The 19,220-nt window shown below is 39.9% G+C and overlaps 1 protein-coding gene across 1 annotated transcript in view; it reads right to left on the bottom strand.

The window, feature by feature from the left end:
- Positions 1-967: 967 nt before the first annotated feature.
- LOC142152212 (store-operated calcium entry regulator STIMATE-like) overlaps positions 968-19,220 on the bottom strand; it is a 77,017-nt gene continuing 58,764 nt past the window's right edge. Inside the window, exons 5-8 of the mRNA XM_075208591.1 lie at positions 16,477-16,589; positions 14,769-14,852; positions 10,488-10,610; positions 968-1,652 (exon numbers count right to left, since the gene is read on the bottom strand). Coding sequence (XP_075064692.1) covers positions 1,614-1,652; positions 10,488-10,610; positions 14,769-14,852; positions 16,477-16,589 — 359 coding nt within the window. The 3' untranslated portion in view covers positions 968-1,613. The remainder of the gene's footprint in view (positions 1,653-10,487; positions 10,611-14,768; positions 14,853-16,476; positions 16,590-19,220) is intronic.

The raw sequence follows: 19,220 nt of genomic DNA, 5'->3' as shown, positions 1-19,220 counted from the left end.
TGTAAAAAGGGTTTAAAATCTTCTGACAACAATGTGTGCATTTTCATGAGGCGATCTATCAAGACTGAAATGTCCCATATTCCTCAATTGTGTTCCCTCACACTCAAGGTCTTAACTAGTAAGTAATAATTCTGATTGTATTTCCTATTTTATTTTCTGAAACTTATTTGTTAAAATATTGTATGTCTTATTATTCATTTTTGCAACTAAGCCTTGGAACCATTTTTAAGATTAAATAAATTTGTTCTCCGTGATTCTTTGTGAGGTTACGATGCCCAGGGAGGCTCATGCTACATGTGTATGTGATTTAAGTGTGAAACATTAATAAGTGGTTCTGGTGAACGTAAGGACACGATAAATCCTTTGTGGTGGCAGAAAAGGTGTATTCATCGCAAAGTGACTAAGGTGATGCCAGTCACGGCCACCTATTCAGATCGCTGTATCTGGGATAGGCTGAACGTTAGTGACACATTGAATTGTAATATTGTTTTATTGCATTAATTGAATAACTGAATTTAGTCTTTTATTTTATCAAGTGTTTAAACCGTCCCATAAAACAACTGCTTTTTAGATCATTTTATTTGGTTAAGGTTTATGTGTGTGTATCATCCGAATATAATTTTCTTTTCTCTTACTGTGAAGGAAGCGGTCTGCTGGGTTTGTGAAGGGATCTGTAGAGAATGTGCCACACAACTACAGAAAGGGAGGTTTTGTGGGAACATGCTCGGCCCTGCATGCCAAAATTTCCAGGTATTACTAGTAGAAACCAGCTTTGAGAGCTGCATGCAATATCATCTTTTAGTCTACAATACAAAATATGTATGTAACAGTGGGTGATGGCCATAATACAGCAAATTCAACATTAATTGGTAAATTAGTAATCCACTAAAGTAAAAAAAAAAAATTACATCATTATTCTGCATAGACAAAAAGCCCATTTGTATGACTAAAATATTTAATTTTCAGAAAAGATAATAAAAAAGATTTATTTTCCCCATAAAACAAGAAAACACAGAATATCAAAATACTTGCATATATACACACACATAAAGACTGTTTTTAATCACAAATAATAGGTTACTCACAAATGGACGGAGTCATATAATTTATCACTGTGTTTCGTGTGCTAAACACTCACACAGATGCAACACCCTATGGAAATAAAGTGTCAGAGAATGTAGTAAAGATGCACAAGGGCATATACAGCGACACTGTATATTAAACTAACTGCGTATCAACGTCAGACTTTTGTTTGGCCTCTGACAGCTAATAAAATCCAATAAAGCACAAAACATATACAAAGATAAACACTTTTGAGCATTTCAACAGAAATATATTTTTTTGAACCTGGTATATTTTAATAGAGAAAAACAAGTTTTAAATATTATGCAAAGAATATGATTACAACAATGTAATTATGTCAACAGCACATATCTTTTGGAAGCAACATTCTCTTGTGATTTACCACGAATATAATGTAAATTGTAATAGTTTTCTCTGGATGTCCTTCAATAATTGGAATGATGTGTGCTTATTTCTAAACCACATGGTACCAATTTCATAGGCGATGGTCAAGCACAGCAGGAGCAGAACACTTCACAATATCATCCGTGTTAACAGTACATACGAACAGGGGAAGGCCCAAGCAAAACCTGAAACAAGGAGAGGTAGTTAGACAAGTTTACAAAGAAATCAATATAACTTCCACTTTAGGGTAAAAACTAGGTAATTACCATTTATTAACAGAAAGATTAAAGTGGAAAGTATTGAAGGAACAATATACTTAACATTTATCTACAAAGCCTGGAAACTGGAAATATTTTATTGTGCAAGAGTAGCTTGATAATACATATAAGTGTACTCCCATTTCTTAGCCATTTTGCTGAAAATGTACATCTTGCTATTTGCAAACTTATTTTCATCAAGCTCAAGGTGACTGGAGGAACTGTTGTATAGGGATGACATTTCATTCTATCAACCAAGCAAACAATATGGCAGCAACTACTTGTTAATGAATTTAAATGTGTAGAAAAGTGAATAAGTCATTATTTTACTGAACAGTTAATTGCACAAGTGAAAATAAAATAATTTAAACATATAAGAAACACTGGCAATTAAATGGTTTCCTATACAGTAGGCACTCAACTGCTAAGCACATAACTAAATTGTAAATAACTAAATTGTACAGATTTAAATACTGGCATATTGATTGAAATGCTGGTATAACGCAAGAAAACACAACAAATATATATTGCTGCCTTAGTAAGTCATCCAAAGTGTAACCTAATAAAGAAAACTAAAACTTAGTTGCAACAGATTAGTTTTAGGAGGTGAACAGCAGTGATTTAAATTGTGCAATGCTAACCAAATCTCAAGTTAAGATGTTATCAAAGTGCAATCTCTATTATTGGCTGTGTGGCTCAAAATCGGCTCAAAGCAAAAGGTAATTTGGTTTTCCAGAAATGCTGCAGGTTAGATACATTTTTGTCTAAATAAATTGATAGAGAGAGCTTAGGTTTCCAACAAGCCTTTGATAGTGCATATAAAAATAAATGACATGCCATTATATCATCACGTAAAGCTGTTCCAATTCATGGTTCAGTCATTTATTAATTATTAATGGAGCAGAGCACTGATGCATATATAGAACCAATCGTCTCAGAGCCAAATTGCATTAGGAATCAGTATACATGCAATAGTTTTCCTTCTCTTCCCCATAATGACTTTATTTTCACACAGATCTCTCCTGACGACCTAATTGCCCTGGGGGCATGGCCTAGTATCCGGTTAGCATAGAGATGAGCTCCACCCCACCCCTTTATAGGGCACAATTGAGTAAGGTAAGTAACAAATCCCCTACTGTAGAAAACATATTAGAGGTATGGATTATAATACATATAGTGGAGGGTTTCACATATGCCTTTAAATGTATCAGAGGTGGAGGTAGGCATTTGCAGGACTCCAATTCAATAAGTGGAATATTGTTCAATGAATCAAAACCATACTCATACTGGCTTACTCTCCTGGAACATCCAGGAGATTCCTGAACTTCGGTCAGAGCCTACTTTCTAAGTCAATATTGGAAGAACAAACTAATTCTTATTTCTACATATCTGACTGGACATGCTTGAAGGAAACAGTGATCGTGCTTTCACAAACAAAACAAAAAGCAATGAAGCAAATATGTTCTTACCTCACCATATATCATTTATAGTTACACTCAATAACATTCTTGTTCTATTCAATTCCTAAAGAACAGCAGCTGCATGGTACACATAGATGAGATCATTATGAAATACAGATGAAATAAAGGAGCACGACGGACAGTCGTATGCAGTGAGATAGAATTCTAAAAGTGCATTACCATGGCAACTAAGAGGGAAATACTGATCTGAGGGGAATCATTGTTATATGGGTCGGGCAAGCACTAGAACTAGAGAATGAGGGTCAGTAACGCAAGTTGCAAAGTCCAATGCATTACACAGAGTGGTTTCTTTCTGCAGATTTATTTATTTTGTGCTTTGGAACAAAAGGCAGAATGAGATCAAAAGACTTGGGAAATATAAAACTTATTTTGTTGGGGATAAAAAGTTCACCTTCAGCATAGTTTTTTTTTTATGGTGGACACAAATTATTTACAACTTCCATTTAGACAATAATAATAGTCAGCGGTTTGCAGGTATTTATCTTTACTAAATATAACGCTCGCTATAACTAGCAGAGTCACAAAAGCTCACTAGTAGAATACGAAATCTCTTGTGCTTTCTTTGTGTGTGATTGGCATTTCGTTATATTTTACTCTGAAAAGCATCCACTTTATTTGGATTTAAATTTATTTCAGTTATTAATATAATGGTGTGTACTGTACATGCCTGAGGTATGAAACATCTAGCAACATCCAAGTATCTAGTCATACATGGAATATTCATATATATTCTTGTACCAGCATATTATGGGAATATACCCATTGTTGTTTGAGTTATAGATTTTATATAAGCTTCAGCTGTTCAGAGCTTGGTCCGAGTGGCCAGCAGACACAGTCAGATAGTGGTTTTCTTCTAACAGCATTTTGCTTTCATGCCAGGTAATGATTCTGGCAAAACAAAAAACATTGCTGTTCCTTGTTTCCCACAGAAAATGGACTGCGGTCAGGGCAGTTTTCACCCGGTTATGGCCCTCTGTTTCCACTGTTAAGTAGAAGTGGGTACAGGATACATTCAAACAAGGTTAAGACTGCCTGGATCCTCTCTTTCAGACACCCCAAATCCTGTTTTCCTGTGTGATTTGTGTATGTACTGTGAAACAATATTTTCTAAGAAGCTGTAGCCACTTTAGGGAGAGCAACCCTACAAAAACTGTCCCAATCGCAGCCTGCTCCAAAGGCACGCTAACTGCTGGTTCTTGCCACTGCTGTGTATCCTGAAGTCAGGCCAGTCTTCACCATCAGTGCCTGTCAGCTTGGAGCTCGCTAATCTGCAGAAGGCTATGAATGGTTTAATCCAGTGAGGATGCCATCAATAATTACATTTCCAGGGATTAGGCCTTTTCTATTGGAATGCATTGTGAGAACCAATCATCTGCAGACAATGTGGAGTTGCCACCAGATGAAACGCTCCTGAATCCTGATCCAGCCCACAGGAGAGAAGAGCCCCCAGTCACATAACGATCGTGGGAACTGGAGCAGAAAAAGAGGCCATGTACGGAGACCAGGGATAAATCAGTGGTGAGATTGTGGAAGACGGAACTTAGGACTGGTTTGGGGTTACAGCTCATGTTGTTACAGGAAGGACTGCAAAGATCAGAGATCTTCTTCCTCTGTCTTCGCTCCCTACGGGACGTAGATTTGTGTGCTCAACGAAAGAGGGGTGACATTAAAGCAGCACCAATGGATACCTTAGGATTGGCTATAAGGAGTCCAATATTGTATTGTACGGTGCTCCCTAGCTAAACCTGCATTATGATCTGTTCTCACTGGTTTTCCTATTTCTGCATTCACTTGCTGGTCTAAGCTGACGATGCGCACATCTGGTCTGCTCATCACTTGCATTCTCTTGACTGTTTAATTGCCTGTCAGCTCTGTCTATTTAAAACACCTGCTTTCTCTATTTGCCAGATCTTCAGGTCTCTTCTCCAGGTTAGACGTGTCCCTGTTACGAGCCGCGGCGGTGCCCAGCCGCCGCGACTCCCTTACCTCCGTCCCGGCCGTCGCTATGACGACCGGGACGTCACTTCCGGGGGCTCGGCCCGGCCATTGCCTAGGGAACGGTCGGGACGCTGATTGTGAGAGCGCCCCGTCCCAGCAAGGGGAACTGCTGGGGGCGTGCACATCTAGATAGCCTGTGGGCTAAATACAATGGGCTGTATTCTTGCAGAGCTAGGCTCTGATTGGTTGGGGCCAGTATTTAAGGCAATGAGGTCTGCTACCTCATTGCCGGTTATAGCTTCTGTCTCACAGTCTGCTGACCTGCTTGTTCCTGTTTCTGTGTATTGTATCCTGCTGACCTCTCGTGTATGACCCTTGGCTTTGGATTTGGACATCGCTTGTGTATCCCGTGACCCTGACCTTTGGCCTGTTTACCATTTCTCCTGTTTGCCTGTGACCCTTGACCCCAGCCTGTTAACTGGACTTGCTACCTGTTGCCGGCCCTTGACCTCTGCGTGGACCACACTCCGCTTGCCTGGGTTCTCCCCAGCCGGTACACACTTCACGACCCTCTGTCAGTCTGCAGCCCAGCCTGTCCCCACCATCAGGGGCTCCAGTGAACACCTGATTGGCAGAGTAGACTCCGGGTTGTGTTGTGCCGGCTGGAGGGGTTCCTAACACCTGTACTGGCTCCTGTATCTCTGCTTTATTTCTTGTGTTCCTGATTCAAAGGCGTTACTAAGCACTACTGGGTTCATCCGCAGCCGCCGCTGCAGAACCTCTTTCTACTGTATTTTGGCTCACAAGCTCTGCCTAGATCCACTGAACCTCTTCAGTAACCACTACTGCAAAACATCTTCTTCTGCCCCCGTTCCTCAATATTTCAGGCTCTCCTACAGGTTTCGCCCGTTGCCCTCTGAGAGGATCGCGACCTGTGGTTAGGGAGCCGCCAAGAACATACTCCCTTGCGGAAGCCTCTGGTGAAAACCTCCCTCGTTAGGCTCCGCACCTCAAAGGAGGGTAGTGCTAAACCGGGCAAATTAGTCGGGCACTGCTAGTCCTCCGTATCGTGACAGTTACACTCAGGGATGACCTTTGCCAACGCTTGTCACATGTCGTCCTGCATGGTTGGCAGTCTTCCTTCAGGGAATAGCCTTGTGACCTCAAGTCATTCTTTGCTCTCCGGAACGAGTTCACTATCTCAGAGGGCATCCTCTTGCGTGGTCAGCGGTTTGTAATGCTCTTCAAGGATTTTATGTCCAGCAGGCCTATCAGGGGCACCCGGAGCGGGAGACCACTTTTCGACGGGCTAAGGATGTATTGTATTGGCCCTCTATGGCTGTTGACATTGAGCTGGTAGTCTCTGCTTGTGCTCCCTGTAATGCTCTGTAATGCCAATGAACCACTCACTCTCCATGAGGTACCTGACCTCCTTTGGTCTATCGTTGCTGCAGATCTTTTGTGTGGATGGGGAAAAAAAGCACCTTGTGTTAGTGAACTCCTATTCCAGTTGGTTCGAGATAGACTATCTTCCTAAACTGACGAGTGCCAGTCATTAACAAAACGAAAAGACATTTCTCTACCCATGGCATACCACGTAAGTTGCTCACTGACAAAGCCATGCATGACTTGTGAGTTCCAGTCCTTCAATGAATGGGACATCTCACGTGTCACTAGCAGTCCACGCTATCCACAATCTAATGGACTAGCAGAAAGGGCAGTACGTTCTGCAAAGCACCGGTTAAACAAATGCTACAGAGATGGTTCAGACATATTCATGGTGCTCCTTAATTTGAGAAATACACCAAGGGATGAGCTCCTTTCTCCTTCTCAACCCCTTCTGTCCAGACGCACTATTATTCCTACCACCAAAGCCAAGCTTACACCAACCATTGAGATCAATGTGTATACTCCTCTGGAGAAGTCCAGGCTACAGCTCAAAGCCAATCACGACAAAACCGCTCATCAACCGAGACCATTGTCCCTGGGGATGACCGTCCGCATCCAGACTCCAGTCGGGGTTCACAGAGTCGGGACTGTGCAAGGATCCTCCAACAGGCCCAACAGTTATGTGGTGCAATCCGACGGTGCTTTGTATGAGCGCAACAGGCATCACCTCTTAGGGGTATTACCCAGCACCCCCACCCCACGGAATACTGCCTGAGGGTGTCGGAACACCTATTAATGTGGACAATGGGTCCGCTGAAGAAGCATCTATTGCAGTGCAGGACAGTCCTATACACCTGACCAATAGTGAGCCCTCTTCCAGACAGGTCACATCACTACCTCCTTTGTTCATCACGAGGTCTGGATGAATCTCCAGGCCGAATACTAAATTCCAGGACTTTGCTATGTAACTTTCGGTATTACCAGTTCATGTATATTTTCACTTGCACACTGTTCTCACATCCAACACCTGTCATACTGTCTTGCACCCACACACCTGTTGATTGTTACTTTGTTCTAAAAAACGAAGAACGTAGGTGTATGCTATGTGTGTTTGGTGGAAGGGACATCACTGCCATCCACTTGCCATTCAGGAAGTGCTGGCTGACAGGAAATACCTGGCAGCCATCTTCAGTTCCCAGTAGATACCACACAGTAAAGACATGTTCTCACAGTTCTCCAGCCTCTGCTTTTAATTTGAACTCTGACAGTTCTACATATGTCACTACATCCGTGTGTATCTTAAAGCTTTTTATAATTAAGGGTGTCTGATGGGGTGTGATGAGGTACTTTAGATAGAAAGGGGAAAAATATACTTTTGTGCTTATGGTATAAACAATTAAATATAGTTGTGTAGCTCATGTACTGTCTGGGCAATTCTATAGATGCAAAAAAAAATAAAAAATGCGGTGTATAGTTACGACATTCCGGTCCAAATGTCCATATGGTGGGAGAGAAGACAGTGGGAGAGGTATGGATATATAGAGAGAATAATGGAGAGAAAGACGGCATCTGCAGCAGAGCCCTAGAAAGCAGTGTTTGCAGATAGAAAAAAAACCCAGGTTTCTGAGTTACAAAGAGTCTCAGACCTTTTAGGTAAAACTAACCAGAAAGAAAGCGAGACTACTTAGCCAGTGCTTGATAGGATTTGTTCTCCATATACAAATGTAGTAGAAGATGAAAGTTTCCAGTAAAACTCTTCATAATACAATAGACAATGTACAATGAAGAAAAAGGCAGCATCATTAAAAACAAAAAATCTGAAACATTATATTTTAATGCATGCTACAAAAGTGCAACATTTTTGTGTTTAGGACAAATCCCCTAGTTGGCTCACACACCTTTTTATATTTCTGCATTGAGCACAGTGCTGGATTTTTATTTTTTTTTACAAGGAAGAAAACAAAAAGAAAAGAAAAAAAAGAGAAAACCCCCCCCCCCCCCAAACCTCCACCATGAAACAAAAAAAATCAACCACTCCCAACTGAAACATGGCTGGGAGGACGTACATTGTTCACCAAAACTGCGGTTTGCACTGTAAAGTGCCTGACATCTAATTAACGTCTGGATTGTGGAAATATTCTGCACAGGTAAAGTTGAGAGATCAGTTAAGGAGAAAAGTTGATGTGTCTCTGGTGGCCTTGTTAGGAAGGCGTTTCGACATTCTTTGCAGCAGTGTAAATATTATGCACTTGACAAAACTCAAAGGTGTAGAAATGATTTCACAAGATGAATGGTTGTTGCCATATTGAATATCATTAGCAATGGGAAAGTGACACCCATTGATCAACTTACCATACAACTTGGATTTCGTGTTTTAAAGAAAAAGTCCACATGATACTTCATATAGAATGGGAAACATTTTCTCTTAAATTAAATGTAAATTAAATTGATGTAGATTCTGAATATTTTTTTGTCTAAAAATAAGTTGCAGCTTCATTCCCTGTCAAAAAATTCAGCATACTTCTCTGGTGACTAGAATCTCACTTTAATCACTTTTCTTTTCAGAAAAGCAAGATATTAAAAAGATTTAATGTTGTCCACAGTTTAAACATCCAAAATGAAATGGATCAATGGATCACTGTGCCTCTTGTTTCCAAAGCCTTTTATCTAGAGTACAAAGTAGTACATTTATGCTCTAACTGATTTGGAAAGCAATTGCTAAGAAAGCTCAAAAAAATGAAAAAAGAAAATGATTGCTGCTGCTCAGAGATATTGTTACACACACACAAACCCAACCACACAAGTGTCTTATGTTGTAGTCACTGTAAGGAACAGTGCTACACAAGTTAATGGGGAGAAGCAGTGAGTACAGCTGACCATGTAAAAAGTTGAAGTTTATTGTGGCAGAGATAAGGTCTGCCCTATACCTGCCATTTACACACACAACCCGTTCTTGTTATTAGTTGGCAGCTTTGGCTGTGCCACATGAAACAGTTATTATTATAATAGACTATTATTTGCTTACACTGAATAATAAATATAGAGCTTACAAATCATAACAGAGCGCTATATGAAAAAGTAGCTATAGTTCTGGGATACTACACTGGCAATATCCAAGTCGGGACACGGCTCCGATAGGGTATGTGACTGCATCACGCTTGGGGACGTTGTCACCGTGCAATGGGCGTCGTAACTACCAATGGGGTAGAGGCACTCTGGGCTAGGCCACCCCCAATACCCCTACCCTCAAACCACTGCAGCCACCACAGACACCTGCTTATGGTGCCCGTGGACATGCCTCCTGTGAGTTGGGACAGTTGGGAAGATACATGGTCAGCAAATCACTGTATTAGAGGAAAATAGAAGGATAATTTATTCTGCAGAACAGGATTAAATAGCCCCCATAACGATAGCAGGTCCAACAAGTGAGGAAATCGGTTCAAATAAATCCAGTGGGATAGGTACAGCACAGTCCCCTTAACAATAGCAGGTCTAACAGTGAGATAGATTCCACAGCACATCTCTGGCAGAGCATCACCTCTTGGCCAAAGTCAGTCACCTCATAATCCCACCTTGGGAACGGCCTGCCCAGAGAAGTTGCAAAATGACTTGATAGGTGGGTTCCTCACACTATCCAGCCCCCTCCCCTACCTCCCCTGGTTTCTTCCCTCAGGTGACCCCTGCTGGGTCCAGCTCCTGGCTGCCTGTAGAGTTCAATAAGGAGCAAACAGAAATAACAATGATAACTTAATTCACTCAACTCCTGAGTGTTCCCCCTGTGGAGGTGGAATTTAACCCCTGAAGTACTTTTCCATTACTGATACTTCTTGATAACACCATGGCTAAAAAGTGCAGTTCAGTTAGGGATTAGATTAAGGGGCTGTAACACCATATACCATGCCCGTTGCTTTACAGAAAGTATGGCATTAAGTTCCTGTGACCTTTTTGCACTCACCTGTGTTTCATCATCCCTTACTGGTGGACTCTCTGGGGTTAATTTATTTTCTAAAGGATCATCCACTTTAATTCTTTTGTATTTCCTCATTATTAGGCTGTCCACCAACCAAAACATTATAGCCTGGAAATAAACAAAACAAAACATTATTTTCTATGTTTGCCATTTCAGCTCAATATGAAATGAACAGGTGCGCTACAAATTTCAATGGACAGGAGGTTACACAAAACGCACAAACTCATAATAGTGCATTTCTTTCTCTTTTTTTCACTCTATATCAATGAACAAAAGTTTTTGAAAACCCACCCACAGAACACGACTATCATCACAAATGGCAGGCCAATAAATAATGGTATATGCCAATGCTCACTTACAAAAGTGCAAACTGGCAATCACATGGGATAAATGCTCTTTTATTAAATTCTATTTTGTGCAAATACACCTGGGTTTAAGGGAAAGCATATGGATTTGCAGGCCATTGTTGGCATTTGTGGGTTTGCTAAAGTTTCTACCATTCCAGGGGCAAGGAACTGGCCATATTGGTAGTTTTCTTTGCTGAATACAGATTATCTGGATAAGTGTGTCTTCTTTTCACCAAATTTTTAAAAAGAGGATTCATTTTGTAGAATGAGATTATTTAAATGAGATCAAATTTGGGTTGGGGATTGCATTTACAGAACTGTCCCCTGTTTTACAGGGTGGACCACAGCTCTTTTCTCCAGCTACAAGGTTGAGGAGAATGGGTTTTATCCTATATATTAATGCATACTTGCCTACTCTCCCAGGATGTCTCCCAGACTTACGGAAGAACAGCACACCCTACCAGGTGCCACCTGATAGTTTTGCATAGCTGGCAGAGTCATGATGACATAATTTGCTGTGAATCACGGCATTGTGCAGCTGGGGTTGGGCCTTGATGAAACAAATGGTATAGTCCCATAGATGGTGTGAGGAAACGGGGTGCTACTGGACTGAGAACTTTGTATTCATCACCGGTTTCTCACGGTTTAATGTACTTTTTAATCTTTGGCCCAGTCTAAGTATATACACCAGAGCATCGGTGTATTATTATTTCATGTTATTAGGTACATTTTGCCCATACTATTACCTGCGATATTGTATGTAGTATAAATATAAATAATATTGCCATACTGTGTGAAAATAACAGAACAGCAGCAGTCATTTTGCTTGTGCTAGCTAATGTAATTACCATTTGTCTCTAATGTCCATTGTTATGGGGGGCAGCTGAAATTTGGTTTGTAATCAGAACAATGTCTGAGTTAACTAGTTGGCAGCCCATGTTAATTAGCTAGGTCAAAAGATAACCTGAGAGGTAATGAGGTTAGATCTTCTAATGATATGCAATGTGCCTCCACAGTAATATATTGGTTAAATAGCATGGGGAAATGTATCAATATGTATCAATATAAATGTAATTGTATCAAAAGGTATCACAGACTTATATTGTGTAACCCTGCTGATATAATGTGTCAAAAGTCTTATTGTTCCATGTAAGCGTGCAGTGTCATTCCTTGATGTACTATTGTAACCCCATGTGTAGTGTATCCAGCCAAAACAGCTAATTGAGTCAAGCCATTCTATTGTCTAATCAAGGTAACAGGGACAGTATGTCTAGCAGCTAAATTGTTGACTGGGAGACCCCTTCTGTAAAGGGGAGGTTTGAGACATTTGACCCGACTTCCTGTGTGTACAGAAAATAAGATAGGGCGAGGAGAATGCCAGGGGGGCTATGCTAGTTTGGAGGGTCCTGGTGTAGAAGACATCAGTGAACAGGCCTTTTGGCTAAGATCAAGTGCAGTTGTGGCAGAGCTGCACTTGGTCCTCTGGCCAGGGGCTGGGTGAGCTGCGTTGAAAGCCCGGGACTATTGTGCCCCCGGAGTGGCGATCCGGGGGTGCCAAAAAATCACAGGTCAGCAGCACCTTGAAACCGATATATAATATGATTATGTTGGCACCGAGCACTTTAGACCACTTTCTATACGCACCGCCTTTTTATTCTTTGCCCCGGCCTTATGGCTGGACGAGAACATTTTTACAATAGCCCAGCCATGAGCCTGGGGCCGTAACCACTCGGCACTTTATTATTTTTATTTATAACACTTCTTGTTTGTCACTTTCACTTTTATGTTGATTGCTTCACGGATTTTTAGGGGTGCGGGTAGGCCCTTTCTGGGCTCTGCGTCCCCTAAGATCTAGGGGAGGTTGTGCAGCCTTATGGCTCCTACCCCCCTGAAACCCCATCGTTGGCTCACCCTCCCGGGGGTGAGCTAGTTGTCGAGCCCTGGGTGAAGCCTCGGTGGATCCCAGGGCCAAAGGGACCCCCCCTAGCCTCACAGCAAAGGGGGGTCTGAAGACCCTTGCCCCCTAAGGGTCCTTATGGATCCGGGGGTCGGGGACTAGGGCCTATCCTTTTTCGAGGAGGGCCATGGACCGCACCCTAGTACACGTTTTTTAAGTTTCGCACTTTTTTCCGTTTATTAGGGCATGAAAGCACTGTTCCCGGGCTTTCAAAAAAATACATCAGTGAACAGGACTCTGGGCCAGGCATTGTGGTGCCGCTGGAGGAAACCCTACCAGGACAGGGGCGGTGTGAGCCAGTATCCCAGGCTGGGGGACACCCTGACTGTTTTGCTAATCGGTAGTGGTAATATTGCGGGAGGATAAGACCCTGAAAGAGACAGAGATTATTACTTTGGAGTGCTGACTGCAGGAGGCTGCTGGAGGATACATGCTACCATTTACCCTGTAACTTGTGAACGTCTTGTGGTGTTGTGCGGTCGTAATAAAGTCTTATTTTGGATATATCCTGGTGTACCCGAGTGAGTTGAATCCCACAGAGGGCAACTTCCATCCCAGCTAAGGGTAGTATCCTCACAGATGGTAAGCTTGCGAGCCAGGTTCTCTTACCTCTCTGTATGTATTACCCAGTATTCATTTATTAATGTTTGTTCCCAATTATAAAGTGCTGTGAAATTTGCTGGCACTATATAAATAAATGTTGATGTTGATGATGATTGTCACACCACCTACACTTGTCCCTTGGACCTCCCCTCGGGGATCTCTCGGACGGGAGGTATAAAAGTAGGCAAATATGTTTTAATGGTATACTAGTTGCACTTCTGTGAAAAAAGATATTTCTAAGCGCTGATCCAAGCACTGGATTGGCATATGCTTTAAAATGTGGTAGGTTGACAAGTAGACATACTCTTACATACATGGAAGCTTACAGGCCAATATCACTTTAGCGCTGGTTTCACCAGACCCAAACCAAGTTCTTTGAACAAAATAAACCCCAAAAAGTTGACGATTTCCTTTTTCTTTTTTTTTTTTTAAATTAGCAATTCACTAAAAAGCAATATTTATTGTACTGACGGACAGTTACATGTGACAAATTTGTTTCATGCTTGACAAAAGGGAGACCAGTCTTGCCAGTCAATCCCCTATATGTTGTGCGTTTCTACTGCTTTTAGCTCTTGGGAAACTGCAGGTTTAATTGCTTCTCTTATACTATACTACAATGTAGTCAGCAAGTCTCAGCCTAGCCCTCTAAGTGCCCTATTATGTAGGATGTATGAATATTCCTGATCTACCATAGAAGGCTACGGCTGGCAGTGGTCTTTGAATTTGGCTTACAATAAAACTTAGAGTCTTTTCTTGCCTTTCTTTTGTTTGTTTTTGTAAGACAGGGAATTAGTTATCGGATGTATCATTGATTTTTATGCAGCTTTCATAAATAGACAATAATACATTTATGTAGTAGAACATTTTGGTGTGTACTAACAACTGGCTTGAAAGTACAAATTGAACACTGGTTTAATGTATTTGAGCTTATCTTATGACTTGTACAGTCTGTTCACAAAGAACAAGCAATAATTTCCGGTTGTCAAGACTCCCCGATAAATAACCTATGTTTGGATTCATGTATTGTGGCAGACATTTACCTGTAGCATTATGCTTTATAAAATACATAAGGCTGTAAAAGTTTCTGGCCAGCATAATAATAATAATAATAATAATAATAATAATAATAATAATAATAATAACAATAATAATAGCAATAATAACAGTAATAACTTCTTCCATAGATTATGGGGAAGTAGAATTTAAATATCAAGTAACTATTAGTTTTAGGTGGTAAAACAGAACTTTTAAATTGACAGACATTAAGTTTCTTTCCCATGATGTAAGAGCACCATCCCCACATAACAGACAATGCTCTAAATAAGGGCATTAGGTTGGCATCACAAGAGCTGCACTCACATTGACTATAAAAGGCACCACCAGCATTACCAGGACGAGCTCCAGCTTGGGATTTGTAATGTAGTCCAACAAAATTTCCTGAAGCTGCACAGAGAAAAACACACAAAGAGAGAGGATATACGTTGTACAAACAGACCTGTCACTTCAGAGGTTTCCCAGCCGGAGTCCACACATAGTTATTGGAACATTAAAGCAGAGATTCAATAACATATTACACAGTAGAATGGAGAGTGGGGACATTAACTGCAGACAATCAGGATCACATACACAGAGCAGTTTCAAAGACATCTGTTAAATGTTATGTTTTGACAGGGCCCAAGTGGCTCACATGTAAAACTTGCCATATAATAATAGAGTACATCACATTAATTTGTTTGTTTATGCAGGAAAATCAATATCAAAATGCAGTCTCAAAAAGGTTTGTTTCATGTATGTGAAAAACTGCCCAACTAGAAAGTGAGCTGGAAATCACACTCAAAATAAAATGACCCTATTTGCTAACGGTGACTATTCCAATAATATGTTGTGTCACCACCTGGCAGTTATACATTACACTTTGCAAGTATACACTTATTTCATGTCCGGTAGATGCTCATTGATAATAAGTCAATAGGCAACATAATATAAGACAGCTCCAAAATATAGGCTATATATTACTGCCAGCTGGAATCCAAATTTAATTTTGACCTTGGAAGCAAATGATGGATCATATCAAATACTTCACAAGATATCACTGGATTAATTAACACCGGCAAATAGGGTCATTTTACTTGTGTGTTATTTCCCAGCTCACTTCTATTTGGTTAATGAATACAGTGTTTAGTGCAGTGTTTTGAGAATGTCGACTGGATGGCTGCACTAGCCTTATCTTGTACAGTGGAGTCTATGGTGGCTGTCATGGGTCAAAAAAAACAACCCACCACAAAAAAAGCAAACATTAAAAACCAAAAAGCTTGGTGAACCACCGCTATTAGGCCACCCCTGGCTTAGAATAAGGAATTTACAGGAAAATTTTTAAAGTCAAACAGTATAAAACTCTATTGTAAGCATAAAAAAAAAGCAGCTGATTTAAATAAAAACACAAAGACCAGCTTTTCTTAGCATGGTGCTTTAAGTTAAAGGTCCTACAACATATATGCACAATTCTCTACTCTCAAGTACAGTGGTGTCCAATGTACAGGCTGAGAAAACATCATTCATACGTTTCTTACCACCATTAGCACAATTGCTCTTGTGAATCGCCTATAACTAAAGTGGTGTGAGAAAATCCTGTAAAAAGTAGTATTTATAGATATATATATCTGGCTCCTCATCCTGTACATGTAGCTGTACATACAGACAGTACATAGTCATTTGATAGCTTAATGAATGTAAACAGACATGGGCAGTATTGGCTGTGACATAACGCCTAAAAATGTGTTTATATATTAAAATAATTTACTACTCATTTTAGGAAGATATTTAGTACAACTGTCTTGCTCTATACACAGTATATGTCATGCTAGCAATGCAGTAATGTGTGCTCACTACAGTACAGTCTTACACACTGTTAGGACAAACAGTTCTATAGAATTTTACTATTAAACATACATAATGAAATAAATACTATGCATTTAATGATTATTAGCCACCTAGAGAAAAAAAAAATCAAAAATTATTAAATTAGAAATGTTTTACCCCATCTCTGTACACATTTATAACCATTTACCTTTATCCATACTTTGATGAGCAGGACAAGGCTTATTATGGTCTTCTCAATAATCATTATTAAAAGATAGACCACACACTGGCCAAGCCATGCAGCTGCCTGTGGAGGGTCCCCTGGAAATGAAAAAGAAGATTCAAATTGAAATGTTCAAACATTTCACGAAAAAGCACTGAGTCACATGCATTACTTATTCATTTCATTAATTGCAATGATTGATTTATTATGGACTGCTATCAGCACATAAACATTCATTAGACAAGTTTTAAAATGCTACGAACTCAAGGTAGTGCTAGTGCCGACTAAAATCTCTTGTTTAAAAAAGGCATTTAATATCTAGAAAGAAAATGTACCAGTCTGTTAATTTCGTAGAGTTGTGTATTTTGCACAGATGGAAATTCTATAAATGTCGGTGAGGAGAGGTGTGTGAAAATTTTAAACTTCTCATTTGTATGTTTTAAACACAAACTAAAGATTGGATACAAAATATTAGTGAATTGAATATTGGTTAGTTGAAGGAGTGGCTCAGTATTTATGTATCGTTGCTGCAAACAATTAAACAAATTATTTTATTTTTTCTTCAGAAGATTTGGCAATCCATCCAATCTGACCATTGCTATCTCTATTACACATTTTGCTTTTTTGTTTTAAAATGTCCTATGAAATTCTTGTTTTGCAGCACAAATCCATATCACATCCAATGGATATCTTGTGTAGGTCACCCTATTTTTTATTTGTTAAAGACCCCCCCCCCCCCAAAAAAAAAACAAAAAAAAAAACTATATTAAAAAGATTGTCAACACCACTGTGTGTAATGGCTAATACAGTATACAGGACTACTATTCTCTTCTGGCTTATTTGTGTGCCGATTTTGTTTCTTACAATATTGGGAGGTATGAGATAGTACAGACAAATATTGATGAATAGTGCATCATTATTGTACTGTACCTATTCACTTGGGCCAATCCTGTAACTTAGGCAAAGCGCAGGGATTCTTTTCAAATTTTACCATGGACATGTTTAGCCAAACTGCAGTAATAAGAAGTGACATGTTTAGCCAAACTGAACATGCCAATATTACACTGCTCAGAACTAGTTGACAGATGCAATACGAGCCTGTTAGTGTGCTCAGCAGATGACCAAAAACAGACAAGAAACAGTTTACCAGTATGACAAAAAGGGATTTTCTGCCATCTACAAAATTAAAATCATATAAAATAACCCCAATGAAATCAATAATTTCGGAGCCCCACACAAAGTGTTCTCAAACTAATTTGCCAATGTTGGCATGGATATTAGCCAGCATTAAATGAATTTATTCAAATCTAGTATAAGATGTGTCAAGTTTAAAATAAATTTTCACCTCAGCTACTTTTCAAAACTGCCCCTGTATTGGTCCTACATTGGGGGCCACAAGACACCATGATGCATACTAACAGTGGGACAATGCATGGGCCCTGGGGAGTGGTTTGGAATGAAATGTGACAAAGCAATCAATCTCAAGGTGTACACATGAACAGAAAAAATAGCTATATTCTAGACTAAAACGAAAGACAATTTGTATCCAGAAAAAAATGCCAAAGGTATGCTCAGCTGGACTATATAAAATATGTTATTTTTGTCTGCAAATCCAGCTGCAAAACTTTTAGGTCAATTTATATGATGTAACCTCCATCCTTCTGCTAGAGAAAATCTGTCATCCAAAATGAAGCCAAAAAAATTCCATTTCAATTAACCCTAAACAGTATACGTCTAGAACGCTACAATGCACCAGCACCAAAATACTACCTTTTTTTTTTTTTTTCTTTTTTTTTAGAACACAATATAGCAATGCACAGATTATATACAGATAGGTAGCATGTTATGGTATAGAACATGACTTTAAAGGTGTTATGCCACCCTATGAGCGACATTTATAAAATATGTTTTTTACCACTAACAACATATGTTGGACAAATAAAAGTGCCCTGTAGTTTGCAGTATTTGCCTATTTTTATACATTAGAATCTACATCTCTGAAATCTCCCATAGCTATTTTCAACTAACGTTTCCGGTCCACCTGCAAAAAGATAAGTCTGTCTATCATCTGGTGGAAGTATTCGGGATCTTCAGGGAGTTAACTGAAGGGAGTCATTAAATCAGCTAGGTGGGGCCAGCATCTGTTTATCTGTACAGAGTTTCTCACTATTTAGTTTAAATGGCATATCAGATAGCAGTCATTGCAGCGTTTTCAGGGATGCCAACAAATCTGCAGCAACTGTGTGATGCTATCATATCAACATGGACCAGAATCACCAAGAAAGGTTTCCAAAACCTTGCTGAATCCATGCCACAAGGAACTCAAGCTGTTCCAGGGGCAAGGGAGGAGTTCTACCCAGTGATAGAAATGTGTACCTTATAAAGTGGCCACTGAGTGTATCTATTTTAACAAGTATTGCTCTGCCTTAATTAGCTTCTCCTTCCTGCTTTTAATAGAATAGTCTTGGCGCTGCAGCTCACTTGACAAGAGAGATAGCACAATCACCAGTTAACAAAAATGCTGGCTTCAAGCACATGCACAAATATGGGCGGCACATCTCTTTATGTCGCTGCTGCATATCAGTCCCAGTCTGGTCCTGATCTTATGGTTTAATAAACTGGTTACTCATTTGGTGTTGCCAATTATTCTGCTTTCTACATGTGAGTGTTCTGATGCATTAAGCATAATAATTGCCACATGATATGTTTATTTTTAATGAACCATACTT

The sequence above is a fragment of the Mixophyes fleayi genome, chromosome 4, assembly GCF_038048845.1.
Source record: "Mixophyes fleayi isolate aMixFle1 chromosome 4, aMixFle1.hap1, whole genome shotgun sequence".
NCBI classification, from domain to species: domain Eukaryota; kingdom Metazoa; phylum Chordata; class Amphibia; order Anura; family Limnodynastidae; genus Mixophyes; species Mixophyes fleayi.
This window is presented reverse-complemented; position numbering and strand designations above follow the sequence as displayed.